The 13,009-nt window shown below is 56.1% G+C and overlaps 1 protein-coding gene across 1 annotated transcript; it reads left to right on the top strand.

Moving 5' to 3' along the window:
* TCN2 (transcobalamin 2) lies at positions 1-12,411 on the top strand. The gene is made up of 10 exons (XM_031443082.2): positions 1-108; positions 410-595; positions 3,335-3,527; positions 4,246-4,415; positions 5,398-5,559; positions 6,627-6,799; positions 6,909-7,095; positions 7,973-8,144; positions 10,322-10,437; positions 11,839-12,411. The coding sequence occupies exons 2-10, from the start codon at positions 532-534 to the stop codon at positions 11,898-11,900; spliced, it is 1,299 nt and encodes a 432-aa protein (XP_031298942.1). The 5' UTR covers positions 1-108; positions 410-531; the 3' UTR covers positions 11,901-12,411.
* Positions 12,412-13,009: the final 598 nt, after the last annotated feature.

Below are 13,009 nucleotides of genomic sequence, written 5' to 3'. Positions count from 1 at the left end.
GAACAGCTGACCCAGCAGTGGCTCATGTGACCACTGCAACCCCCAGTCCTGCTCCCTGTCCCAGGCCAGGGCGGGCACTTTCGGGGCTCCTTCTGGAAGGGCTACCAGGTAGGCACCCCAGCCCTACCTGTCTGCCACTGGAACAGCAAGGGGGAGACAGGACACATGCAGTTGAACAGATTTGGGAGCAGATCAGAAGTCAGCCCTTCTGCACTGGTTCAGGGCTCTTGGGCAGCAGGGCCAGACTGTGGCTGCCTCCAGACCTCTCTCACCACCCTGCTCGCCCTCCCCTCCTCTCACCCCCCACCTCCAGGAAGGCCTCCTCTGCCCTGCCCTTCCTTCCTCCATTCTTTGGCCTTCCTTTCCCCTCAGCTACAGAACTTCTCCCCCTCTTTCTCCGCTGACTTAGCGTGCTGGTGCCGCCGGGCGTGGAGAGATTAATCAGTGACAGGAAGCCGCCTCTTTCGGAGCAGTGCCCGGCCGTGGTCAGGAGTGTCCTGCCCCCCGCCTGCTGCTACCTCTGCTCCTGCCATGGGGCGCCTTGGGGCCCTCTTCTTCCTGCTGGGGGGCCTGGGGGCCCTCGCCCAGGTCTGCGGTGAGTAACTGTGCCATGTAAGGCTTCGGGGAAAGAACAGAGAGAAAGACAGTTTTCATCTCTGCCCTCCTAGACTTTGGTTCTCATGAGGGGCATGTCAGTGCTGTGTGTGGGGCTGGGGTGAGTGTCAGAGGAAGCCCCAGGCGGGAGGCAGACACCCTGTGCCTCTTTCCTCCTGGGTCCTTAGGAGGGAGGACCATCTTGTCCAAGCCCCTCATTGTGTGGCTGGGGAAACTGAGGCTCACATGTGTGTTGGGTGCAGCTTATCTGGGTTCCCACAGCAGTTCGGACTTTGCTGGACCCTGGACCTCAGCGTTTAGCACATTGTATTGAGATGAACTGTATCTGACTCCTCGCCAGACAGGCTCTCTTCCATTAATTCAGTCCTCTGTTCACTTATTCGTTCAACACACGTCGATTGAGCCTTCTCTGTGCCAGGTACAGTGTTAGGCTTTGGGGAAAGAGCAAAGAGTAAGACAGGCCCCATCCCTGCCCTCCTAGAGCTTCCGTTCTAGTCAAGAGGCAACTGAGCGCTGCGCGTGGGGGCTGTGGTGAGGGCCAGGGGAAGCCCCAGGCCGGAGGTAGCGGGCCAGGGGGCCACATGGGAACTGAGACCTGAAGGAGGAAAAGGAGCAGGCTAGGAAGAGTCAGAGGCTGGCACCCAGGCAGAGGGAAGTAAGAGACTGGCGGGAGACAAGGGCAGGCATTTGCTTTACATGCTGCGCACAGGGGCCAGGCTGCTCCCGCTCTGTCCCAGCGCCTCCTGGGGCCTCTTGCCTGGGAGTCTGAGCACACAGGCTCAGGGCTACTTGTGCCCTGGAGCCTGGAGGCAGGAAGGGAAGCATCTGCACCCTGAGTCACCCACCTCTCTTCTTCCCTCCTCGTACTCCGCCTGCGGCATTACCTCTTCATTCACCAGCTGGGGCTCTTGTGATCCTGGGAAAAGCCAAGAGGCAGGTTCAGTCGTGTCCAGGTGATAGAGGAATCAGTGAAGGGTCGAAGGGGCCAGGTGACCTGCCCAGGGTGCCCCAGCTTTCTGGGGCTTTGCTGACTGTTCTCAGAACTCCAGGTCAGGGTCTTCCCCGGGCGTCAGGAGACTCCAGCCCGTGTTCTACAAGTGCAACTAGACCCCCCCAGCCCTCGGCTCTTGGTTCCTGTCCAGAGTCCCCAGGGGAGACGGGGACCCAGTCCTCACCCTCACTGGGTGTGAACCTTTCGAGAGTTAGTCCACAAGCCTGACCCCCACGAGCCCTGGGCAGGGATTGGGGATGCAGCCCACAGCTGCTAGGCCATTTAGTCGCCCCCCGCCTCATTCCCTCACCTGTAAAATGGGCTAAGAATGCTCCCCTGCCTTCTTCCTTGGTGTGGTGCCCACCCACCTGCTTTACCAGCTTCACGCTCTGTGTGGCTGTGAAACTGACGAGGATGCTGCAGTGGTGCCCGTTCCAGGTGGGCTGGTGCTTCCCAGTGTCAAAGCCAGTCCAAGGCCCTGAGGGGAGGGAGCTTGCCCAGGGCCACCTTTATTACCCTGGGTGCATCTGCCTGGCTCCTTCCTGCTCAGGAGACTGAATTGTGTTTATCTACCTCCCTTTACGGCTCCTCTTCTTATCACTCTTATCCCAGGGCTGACTCACCTGCTAGAGGTCAGAGCCAGGGATGGGCGGGTGGGGTGAGGGGGACTGGGGCTCCCTCTCCAGTCTGAAGAAAGGGGAAAGGAAAAGAGATCTGTGGAGGGACAGACAAGCAGAGAGACAGGCTGAGAGATGGAGAGACTCACTCAGATCCAGAGAGATAAAGGGAAGTACATACAGAAATGGAGGAAGACACAGAAAGGCACTGAGAAAAAGAAAGACAAAGAAAAGCAGCCTCCCCACCCACCACCCCAAGTTCCTTTGCCCCGGGGTGGCCTGCCCAGCACCCTGCCCACTGGAGGCAGCCGAAGCCCTGCAGCAACTGGGAAGCCATAAACAGGAAAAGTCTGAAGTGGCTCCAAGGCCACCTACTGGCTCAGCTTCCTTCCCCGAGGGAGGAGAGTGCCAGTCAGCCAGAGCTGGGCGCTGTCCCTGAGGCTTCTGCTTCCTGCTGGTATTTCCCCGTATTGATCACACAGTTTCAGGTAAATCCCGAAGCGCACAGATAAATGGTTGCAAACAAGGATGGTTTTCTAACGCTTTACCTCACAATCTCAGGTCCTCCCCACCTAAACTGAGGCGGCAGGGAAGGCCTAATTCTGAGATCCGCCCAGAGGAGGTTCACCAGGCAGCCCCAGTTAGCCAGTGCGCGGTCTGCAGTGTTTTAAAATTGGACGCGTTAACCTGTTCCCGGTGTGGGTTGAAGTTTTGTAAATGGGTGGAACACGCCCATAGCTTTGAATTGTGCTTCCTCTTTCATGCAAAGTGATGATGGCAGTACCTCTGTCACAGGGCTGGCATGAGGACCCAGGGAGGTGGGGCTTGGGGCCTGGGGCCCCCTACACTGCCCAGAATCCAGTCTGTCACTGCTGGTGGGCAGAGTGGGTCCTGGGCCCACCACCTCTCCCTGCCCCCTCCAGCCACTCAGGACGTCTGCTTCCCCCACCCTTCACCGGCTGCCTCTCATTCCAGCCAGATCCCCCCACACGAGTAGGGTGTGTGCCACGTGGAGGTAGGATGGAGATGTTCATTCCCTGGAGAAGACCCTAGTAAGGCGTCGCTGATGGCCTGGCCCTGCGACCTCACTTGGCCTGTTCTCTTCCCTAAGAAATAACGGAGGTGGACAGCGAGCTAGTGGAGAGGCTAGGCCAGCGCCTCTTGCCCTGGATGGACCGGCTCTCCCTGGAGCACCTGAACCCCAGTGTCTACGTGGGCCTGCGCCTCTCCAGCCTGCAGGCTGGGGCCAAGGAGGCCCACTACCTGCACAGCCTCAAGCTCAGCTACCAGCAGAGCCTCCTGAGGTGCTGCCTCGTTCTCTCTTCTCCTCCCTCACGTGTTCCACATCCTAAGAGACTGGAGGCCTGCATTCCTGTCACTGCTTTGTTGGGAGACCGTAGGGCAAGTCTTGTCTTCTCTGGGCCTTTCTCCATCTGTAGAATGAGGTTGTTTTGACTAGATTGGAGATGCTGATCTAGGGCTCTTGCGTGGCTGCTGTACCTTCCTATACCTGCGGCAGACATCACTAATCTATGACTGCACTCTTTCATACCGAGCCCAGAAGCAGCATCTGACTATCTGTGCTCCCTTTCCAGGGAGCATTAAGGGGAGGCCTCTTCTGAGGTCCAGCATGGGAGTTTGAATGAAAGGTGAAGGGTCAGGACCACCATAGAGCATCTCCCGCTTGGACTCCCTCTTGAGAAGCAGACGCAGGGCAGGGAGAGGAAAGAAAGGGAGAATGTACGGGCAAAGTGTGACCAAAGGGTGGGGCAAACACAGGTCATTTGGATGCAAGAGCCCTCAGAGTTTGTTCTTGAGTTTAATTTTCCATCTTTATGAAATACTCATGGCATACTCCTCACAACGCACAAGGCTGACTAGATCTACGTTTGGCAGGTCTAGTAAACTTTCCAACTGCTAGGATTTTTTTTCCTCTTTGTAATGTTGCTGGGGAGCCCCCCAAGCCAGGCTTACCAGGGTGGTACTTTCTTACGGAAGTATTGTTAACTGCCTTTGTCCCAGGTCTGCCTCTGGCAATGACAACAGTGACTCTGAGGCCAAGCCCTCCATGGGCCAGCTGGCCCTCTACCTGCTCGCTCTCCGGGCCAACTGTGAGTTTGTCGGAGGCCGCAAGGGGGACAGGCTGGTGTCACAGCTGAAGCGGTTCCTGGAGGACGAGAAGGGGGCCATTGGTGAGGAGACGGGGTCTGCCAGGGTGGGGAGGGCTCACCAGACAACACTGTCTGGTGAAGTATCTACATCAGAACTTTGGGTTTTCTCCCCAGGCCTCTTTCCTGCCCTCCATCTGCCTGTCTCGATATCCACCTAGAGGCTCAGGCTTCCCCCAGGAGCCACCCTTGATCAAGCCTTTCCTGCACCCCACATGCACTCTGTTGGCAAGTCTTGCTGCTCAGGCACCAGAATAGACCTGATTATCCACCTCTGGGACAACCGCGCAGCCTCCTTACTACTCGCTCCTCAGCCTCTCTCCCTAACTTTCCTGCCTCCTGACTCCACCCAGCACATACAGAGCAAGCGTTTTAAATACAAATCTGATCTTGTTAGAGCTGCTTAAACCCTGCAGGGGCTCCTCACTGCTGTGTTCACAGCCCTCAGGCCCAGCCTGCCTGCCCTTTTCTCCTCTCCAGTCTTTGCCCACCCACCCTCTGGCCTACCCATTCCACTGCCCCTCCATGGGCTCCGGCCACGCTGGCCTCTCAGCTCACCAGCCAGGGTCTTCCCATATGTTCCCTCTATCTGGAAGGTCTCCTTCGCCTTCTAGCTCCACCTTTAGCTCTCCTCACCCTTCCTCCCCAGCATCACTGCCTCAGAGAATCCTGCCCTGACTCCCCAGCTACTCAAAGACCTCTGTTACTCGGCCCCATGGACCTTGGTCCACAATTCATGGTCTTGTGAGCTTGGGTTATGTGATTTTTGGAGGCTGTGCCAGGCCTGCCATCACTGTGTTCATGCTCCAAGCACAGTGCCTGACAGTGGGGTCTCAGCAAGTATGGGTGAAGGGAACGAAGGCGAGAAGGATCCCACGACCTAAAGGAGGGTGTTGGGCGGTGCAGGCAATGGGTCCGGTGCTGGCGGGGCTGGTTGTGGGAGAGGGCAGAGGGGCAGCCCCTCAGGCCCAGCATGATGCCCCCACCCCGTGGTTTCCTCCCCCAGGGCACAATCACAAGGGCCACCCCCGCACAAGCTACTACCAGTACAGCCTGGGCGTCCTGGCCCTGTGTCTCCATCAGAAGCGGGTCCATGACAGCGTGGTGGGCAAGCTCCTGTATGCCGTGGAGCATGAAGAGCATCTCCGCCAGGCCCACCTCTCTGTGGGTGAGTGAGCCAGACCCCACCCCAACCCCCCACACCCCTCCTCTGAGGCCAGGCTGGCCCTCCTCTAGCCCCGCCCCAGATGAAGGGCTTCCGCCCCCAGGCCCTGCTCACCTTTCCCTGTCAAGTCCATGAGAAGTGTAACAGGAGGGCTCACTGGCACAGCGGCTGCCCGCAGCGGAGCTGGACCAGACCCTGGCCCGGCCCTCCATCACACACTTGCTGTAGGTCCCCCTGGACAAATCGGCTGGCCTTTCTGGTGCAGCTGCTCTGGTAAAATAACCCCCCTGCAGCAGCTCAATAAAAGATGCCTTATAAGTAAAGGGCGCAGCCCGGTGCCCGTGAGGGAGAGAGTTCTGGACACCCAGCCGCGATGTTCTCATCAGATAAGCTGGGATGTGCCTGAGACCTGGATTCTGGGTCAGCTCACTGTGTGACCTCGGGTCTCCAGTCCCCTTCCTTGTCATCGTGATGTCGAGGTCTCTTCTAGGCCTGGCTGTGTTCTTGGAGCGAGTGTGTGTGCCTCGCATGGGGGGAGGCAGGTTGGAGGAGGTCAGAGGTGGGGAGGGGAGGTTCCCAGAGAGCAGAAGCCAGCAGGGACTTTTTCTGCCCCAGAGGCTTACAGAAAACCCACTGTGGATACATTAAATCCCCTTGGGGCAGGGAGCTTAAAAACCCCCAGGGCCCAAGCAGCTCCCTGGACCTATTAAACCAGACCACCTGGAGTGGACCCAGGCATCTGCCCATTTTAAAATCCCCTGGTGATTCCAAAGTGCGGGCAGCTTGGGGAATGAGTGGTGTAGGATAAAGTCCTCTTTGCCCTCTGTTCTCCAGGCTCTTTCCCTAACCCCTGACCCCCAGGCGGCAGACAGGAATAGGGTGACCAACCATCCCAGGTTGCTGTCCCGGAAAGTGGGCAAATGGGGCTGATTGGTCCTCCTAGCTGGTGGAAACTTTCTGAAATCATACTCTGACTGTATCAGCCCCCTTCCTCAAGCCCCCCCCCCGTGACTGCCTGTTGCCCCAAGGTCCCGCCAGGCCTGACCCCACTGGGTTTTGTCCCCTGCTAGACTCCGTGGCCATGGCGGGCTTGGCCTTCTCCTGTCTGGAGCTGTCCAACCTCAACCCCAGTCAGAGAGACCGGATCAGCCTGGCCCTCGGGAGGGTACGAGAGAAGATCCTGAAGGCCCAGACCCCTGAGGGCCACTTCGGGAACGTCTACAGTACCCCTCTGGCGCTGCAGGTGGGAAGGAGGCCATGGGGCCGTGGTCCACCCTGGTGGCTGGTGGGAGGTGGAGCGGCCAGGGGCTGGCTGACCCCCTGCCTCCTCTTCTTGCCCATTCTGTCACCAGTTGCTGATGACCTCACACACGCCGACGGTGGAGCTGGGTGCAGCATGCCTCAAGGCCAAGGCTGCTCTGTTGGCGAGCCTGCAGCACAAGACCTTCCGGAATCCTCTGATGATTTCTCAGCTGCTGCCAGTCCTGAACCGCAAGAGCTATGTGGATCTCATCTCCCCAGACTGCCAGGCACCAAGAGGTAGCCGAGCCTTTCACAGAAGCCCTATTCTTTTCAATCTGCCTTGAAGTCTGCATGTCTCATTGAGGGGAGGTCACTCAGTCCAGATTCACTGAGTTAACCTGTAGGGGTTTGCAGGCTGGTGTGGGACACACTGGCAGCTAAGATGCGGTCATAGAGTCTAGAAGCTTAGAGTGTGGGGAGTGAGACACCAGATGGTGAGCTCTGGGTGGGCCATGAATCTCCAGCCCCTCATGTGACAAGAATGGATGGATGGATGGATGGTGAATGGGGAGAGACACACTTTGCTCAGCTCTGATACATCATAACAAGTGAGTCCCAGCTCCTTGAATCAAGGCTTCATCTGGGAGAGGGACTGCAGTCAGCAAGTGAGATTTGCCAGCGGACAAGAGTCTTCTGAAGGCAGAGCAGAGAGCAGGCAGCAAGAACAAAGGTGCAGAGGCAGGCAAGATTGGAAATTGGGAGAAGGGGCTTACTAAAGAGTGGAGTCTGGGAGAATGAGCCGGAGTAGCGGGCAGGAGAGTGAACGGGAGGGGAGACCCTCAGAGGGAACGGGCTGATATGAACAAATATACATTCTAGAAAGAGCCCTCTGGGCTGCTGTGTGGCAGATAGGTGAGAGGGGAGATACTGGAGGCAGAGAAATCACTGAGGGGCCTGACCTTGAGCAGCCAGAGGATGTGGGAGCTGGGGGACAGGGGAGGCTGGGAAGGCAGCCATGCTCCAGCTGCGCAGGAGGTGGAGGTGTTGACTGCCATGGGACTACGGGGAAGACAGAGGTGCCGAGGGGCCACAGCGTCTCCTGGAGAAGAAAGGAGAGCTGACGTCTGGCCCCCTGCCCTCAGACCAGCTGCCGCTTCCCCTCTCCTCCACACAGTCATGTTGGAGCCAGCTATGGGGACCTCTTCACAGACCCAAGTCCCAGAGGTCATCCATGTCACGCTGAAGGTCTCCAGCATCCTTCCTCCATATGTACAGTCCATCTCTGTCCCTGCCGGCTCCTCCTTGGAAGACGTCCTGAAGAAGGCCCGGGATCATGGAAGATTCATGTGAGACCCCTACCTCCTGGCCTTCACCCAAGCCACCCCCGCATCCCTGAGATGGGACACGGATGGGACAGGGGTGGAGAGAGGGCTCCCTTGGGAGGGGGCAGACCCTCCACATGTGGAAACCCAGCTCCCCCCTCTCCAGCCCGGGGCCCAGACAAGTTATTTACCTGCAACTCAGTGAGGACGGCAGTTGTGCACCCCCGCCCCCAGCACAGAGCCCATGGAGGAGTCTGGGAATAATTAGTGCACAAAGAGGACGTGATATGTGCTTTTTGTGTGCAGAGTCCTGCCCTTAGTAAGCACTCAATATAGGTTAGCTCTCATAAGAATGTGAATTTTTATTATCAAACGATCTTGGTCTAATCCCAGTGGTGAATTACCCGGGCAAGCCCTGTGCAGCACGTGGAGGTGAGACAACAGCCCTAAACTTGCTTCTAACCCTGAGATTGAACGGGTCTGAACACAAGCATTTCCCGAGCCCTGTGCCTCTGCCTAAGTAAGATGGGGGTGATTACCGATGGGGAATCTGGCCCAGAGAATGAGCGCCTTCTACTAGGTCACCGAGACCCCAGACTTCTCTTCTAGGAGGATGTGCGTCAGTTTGAGAGGGCCCCAACTTCTGTCCCCACCTGGAGTTCCCAAAGAACAGTGTCCTGCTGCCAAGGAAGGCCCACAGCTGGCGCCTTGGGGTCGTCTGGGCCAGGGAATTTCAGGCCAGAGATATACAAAGACCCCTTTAAAGCTTTAGAAATTAAATACAAAGAAAGCTCTGAAACCAGTAACATTTGAATAAGGACTGTCTGCTGAGGGGCAGGTGTCCTCGCAGGTGCCGGTGAGCCCAGCGCTCTCAGCACTCCCTTGGATGTGAGCTGCCCTCAGGCTGAGTTTGCACAGGCAGCTATGGCTCATAGACTCTTCCCTGGCCCCCGCTCTCCACTCACTACCAAGCCCATTTCTGTCCTGTTTCGCAGTAGCCTGCAGGGCAGCACCGCTGGGGGCTACAGATACTGGGGGCCCTTGGCAGGCTTCTCTCCAGGCACTGGAATTATTACCTAGAACCTGCTGGTATTCATGTTTGGACACTGTCATCAAAATAAGAAAAAAAAAATAGAACTTAACATCTTTATTCAAAACTCCAGGACCTCTGAGAAGACAACAGGGATACCAATCTGAGAAATAATTCTCTTGGAAGTGGAGGTGGGTGCCTGAGCCAGGTTAAGAGGCCGGGCCCGAGGCCACGTTTGAGGCCTGTGAATGCACAGCAGAGAAAGCCAGATTCTAGAAGAAGAGAGACAGAGAGAGACTGAGAAAAAGAGAGAGAGAGAGAGAGGAGAGAGAGAAATGGAGAGAGACGGGCAGGCAGAGAGAGGTCTCCGAGCAGCCACGGGGCCCTGCACGCTGGGAATGACTGGGGACAGGCTGCTCCCTATAACGACACCTTCCCTTTGACTAGGTCACCCTGTGTTTCTGTTTTGTAAAACTATAAAAACCCTCCCGGTCTAAGACCAAGGCCATTTGTAAGCCTTTAGGAGGGAGGACGGCACGGCCCACAGCCTTTAAGAGGCACCCTTTGGCAGCAGCATCTGGAGCTCGGGGCGGGGTGGTGAGAGGAAGGAGCTTCTTTGTTGCCAAGGTCAGAAATCGGACCCCAGCCCTCTCTGCTAACGGGGAGCGCAGTGTGTGGGAATCAGAGAGAAGACTGAGCCACCCAGCCACAAGAGTGGGGAGTGCCCCTGAGCCACAGAAACTGCCGGAACCTGAGACCCAGTGCCGCTGGGGGGGTGTCTCTGCCTCCGGCTCGTGGGTTACCGCTTCCCTCCAGTGCTGGCGTCCCCTCTCTGGTTGGGTGTTGGCATCTGTGTGCTGCTGGCAGCTTGCCTGCAACCTCAGACCCCGGAAAGGGAGCACTGCTGGGTCAATAATGTAACAGGCGCCCCTCCATATCCCGGGTTGTGGTCAACGCAGAGGGGATGGAGTCCCCTGCGTGGGCAGTGTCCGTGGCGCCAGAGAAGAGGGGTGGAGGGGAGACCCAAGATGAGGTGTCCCAGGAAGATTTGGCTAGTGCTGGTCCCGAGAGTCAGGGCAGCACTTTCCTTGTGGGGGTGGTTCTACTTCTGCCCTTGGGTTGAGGGGACCAAATGTCACCTTTTCTCCCTCTTTGCCTGTCCCTTTGGTAGGTACGGAACACAGGCCTCCTTGTCAGGCCCCTACCTGACCTCTGTGATGGGGAAAAAGGCTGAGGGACGTGAGTTCTGGCAGCTCCTCAGGGCCCCCAACACCCCGCTGCTGCAAGGTGAGTCTGGTGGCCAGCCACCTTGGATGTGACCCTGCCCCAGCCCCAGCCCAGTCTTGACCCAGCTTTCTCCCAAACCTTCCCAGGCCTCAGCCTCGGATAATCACTATTGCTCAAAAATTAATAATAATAAAAAAATAAATAAAAACTACTTTCTCTTCCTTCAAAAAAAATCACTAATGCTCAAGATTGCGTATCATGTATTCAAGTGTAAGAATTTTTCTGTATGTTATTGTGCAACTCTAGGAAATCAGATAAGCAAAAAAGAAGAAAATTCAAACTGCTTATAATTCAATACCCAGAAATAACTTCTTTTTAACTTTGGTGTATTTTCTTCCAGATAATTTTTCAAATATGTAAGTTTGTTTTTTGTTTTTCATAAAAATGAAGTCGTACTCTACAGCAGTGCTGTCTGATCGAAACAACCTGTGAGCCATATGTGTCATTCTAAATTTTGTTGTTGCTGAAACTAATATTAATAATGCATCCAAAATATCATTCCAAGATGTAATTGGTGTAAATGATTATGACATATTTTTCATGCCTTAAAATTTTTTTTGTAATTTTTAACTTTATTTTTAAAATTTTGGGGGGAAGAATTAGGTATTGATTTATTAGGCACTGATTTACTTATGCAGAGGTACTAGGGGTTGAACCCAGGACCTCGTGCATGCTAAGCACATGCTCTACCACTGAGCTATATCCTCCCACCCTTTTTTATGCCTTTATTGGTTAAGATTTCAAGTGCTCAGTAGCCACATCTGGCTAATGGCTGGCATATCGGATGGCACAGCTCTCTGTACTGTAACTTATTTTTTTCATCCTTAGCGTATTGTGGACATCTGTCTATGTCACTCTGTGTAGATCTCCCCCTTTCTTTGTAATAGCCACATAGAATATATCATCCACTAGGGTGCTTTGGGCTGCAAGTGAGTGCGGAGCTGGGGCTTGAACCCCAGTGTCCTGCTGGAGCCTGGATTGTCTGTAGTGAGCAAAGGCTGGCTTCCAGGAGACTTCACTCGTGGTCCTGGTTCTCCCCAGACCACAGCAAGCAGGTCCCTCCTCCTGATGCCCCTCGGGGGGACTATGAAGGCAGTGGCCTGGCCGGCCAGGTGTTGTCAGGTTCCTTTGGCCCCATGTTGGGTATCCTGCATGCTATCCCATACCCTTCCATGCTCTCTGGGGGTTCCCCCACTGCAAAATGAGCCTGTGGGTCTCAGCGACCCCGGGGTCACAACTGAGTTCAGAGTCTCCAGACTGACTCTGGACAGCCCCTAGTTTCCCACTACCAAGCCCTGAGCCCATCTTACAGACCCTGGCGACGGGATAGGAGTCCAGAAGGTAGGGCTGGTGGGTGGGACACTCTGCCCTGTTAACCCCCTGCTCAACCTGTTTCTGCAGGCCTTGCTGACTACAGACCCAGGGATGGAGAGACCATTGAGCTGAGGCTGGTTAGCTGGTAGCCCCCTGGGCTCAGCCCACCAGCCGCCTCCTACACCTCCTGGGCTTCTGCCCTCCCTCCGGATATCCCTGTATTAGGCACATGCCTGACCCTGCTGCCTCCTCTTGCGCCCTTGTCCCCAGATCACTCCAGCCACCACCCCTGCAGGGGTCCTAAGCCACCACTCACCCTTAAGCTGGGAGCCCACACCTCCCCCAGGAGATCTGTTTGCCTGGGTCTGGCCCGCTGGCCCCACAAGCATCCTGTGAAGGCTGCTCAGAGGCTGGAGGGCACAAGCATCTCAGACACCTCGGCACAAGGAGGTGAAGGCCGCTGCCGCCAGCGTTGTGAGTACGGCTCGCTCTGGAACTGGGGTCCTGCGAGGAGAGCTCTGCGGCCCTGACCCCAGCTCCCCACTCTGCCATCAAAGCAGCCCCAGAGCTGTTCTAAGTGTTGTAGCAGCCGGAGAGAGCTCTGCAGGGCTGCTTTCATCCGGCCACTAAAATGATTAAAGAGTTGATTGAGTCCCAGCATCCTGAGCCTCATGTTTGGAACCAATGCAGGGACTGGAGCAGAAAAGGGGGAGATACCCCCCGGGGAGCAGGAGCGGGGTGAGCATTCTCTGGGGTACTGGGGGGACCAATGTGGCAGTTGTGACGTTGATTACTGTTTAGGGAGCATGTACGTGCTAGACAATTTCTTGCACAACTCTGAGGTTGCTCATACTTCTGTTTTCCTCTCTGCTTTACAGACAAGGAAATCGGTGCTCAGAGAGGGAGAATGACTCACTCACAGTGTCAGGCTGGGGGCGTGGCTAAGAGACATCTGGTCTAGGGTGGCCTCCTGGCTCCTCCACTCAAGCATCAAAAACTGGGGGCTTCAATGATTGTTAAGATTACATGGCAGAGTCCAAATTCAACTGGCGGCTCAGGACCCAGAGCTTTTCCCCAAAGCGCAGTTAGGACGCCACCCCACTTGCTGCACAGCCCCTGCTTTGGGCTCTGCCTTCAGCCTCCCCGTCGCTACCCTCCCAGGGTGTAGAGCTTGCTCCCTCCCACCAAGGCCTACTGTTAGCTGAAATAACATCCCACAACATGAGAGTTGTGAGTTCAGTTTTATTTGGGACAAGAT

This window comes from Camelus dromedarius, chromosome 31 (assembly GCF_036321535.1).
Source record: "Camelus dromedarius isolate mCamDro1 chromosome 31, mCamDro1.pat, whole genome shotgun sequence".
Lineage (NCBI taxonomy): Eukaryota > Metazoa > Chordata > Mammalia > Artiodactyla > Camelidae > Camelus > Camelus dromedarius.
The sequence above is the reverse complement of the archived record's forward strand: the minus strand, read 5'-3'. Positions and strand labels throughout refer to the sequence as shown.

Coding starts and splice junctions, on each gene's coding strand:
- TCN2 (XM_031443082.2), top strand. CDS start 532: ATGGGGCGCCTTGGGGCCCTCTTCTTCCTGCTGGGGGGCCTGGGGGCC. Junction 4,416..5,397: donor GGACGAGAAGGGGGCCATTG/GTGAGGAGACGG, acceptor TTCCTCCCCCAG/GGCACAATCACAAGGGCCAC. Junction 10,438..11,838: donor CAACACCCCGCTGCTGCAAG/GTGAGTCTGGTG, acceptor CTGTTTCTGCAG/GCCTTGCTGACTACAGACCC.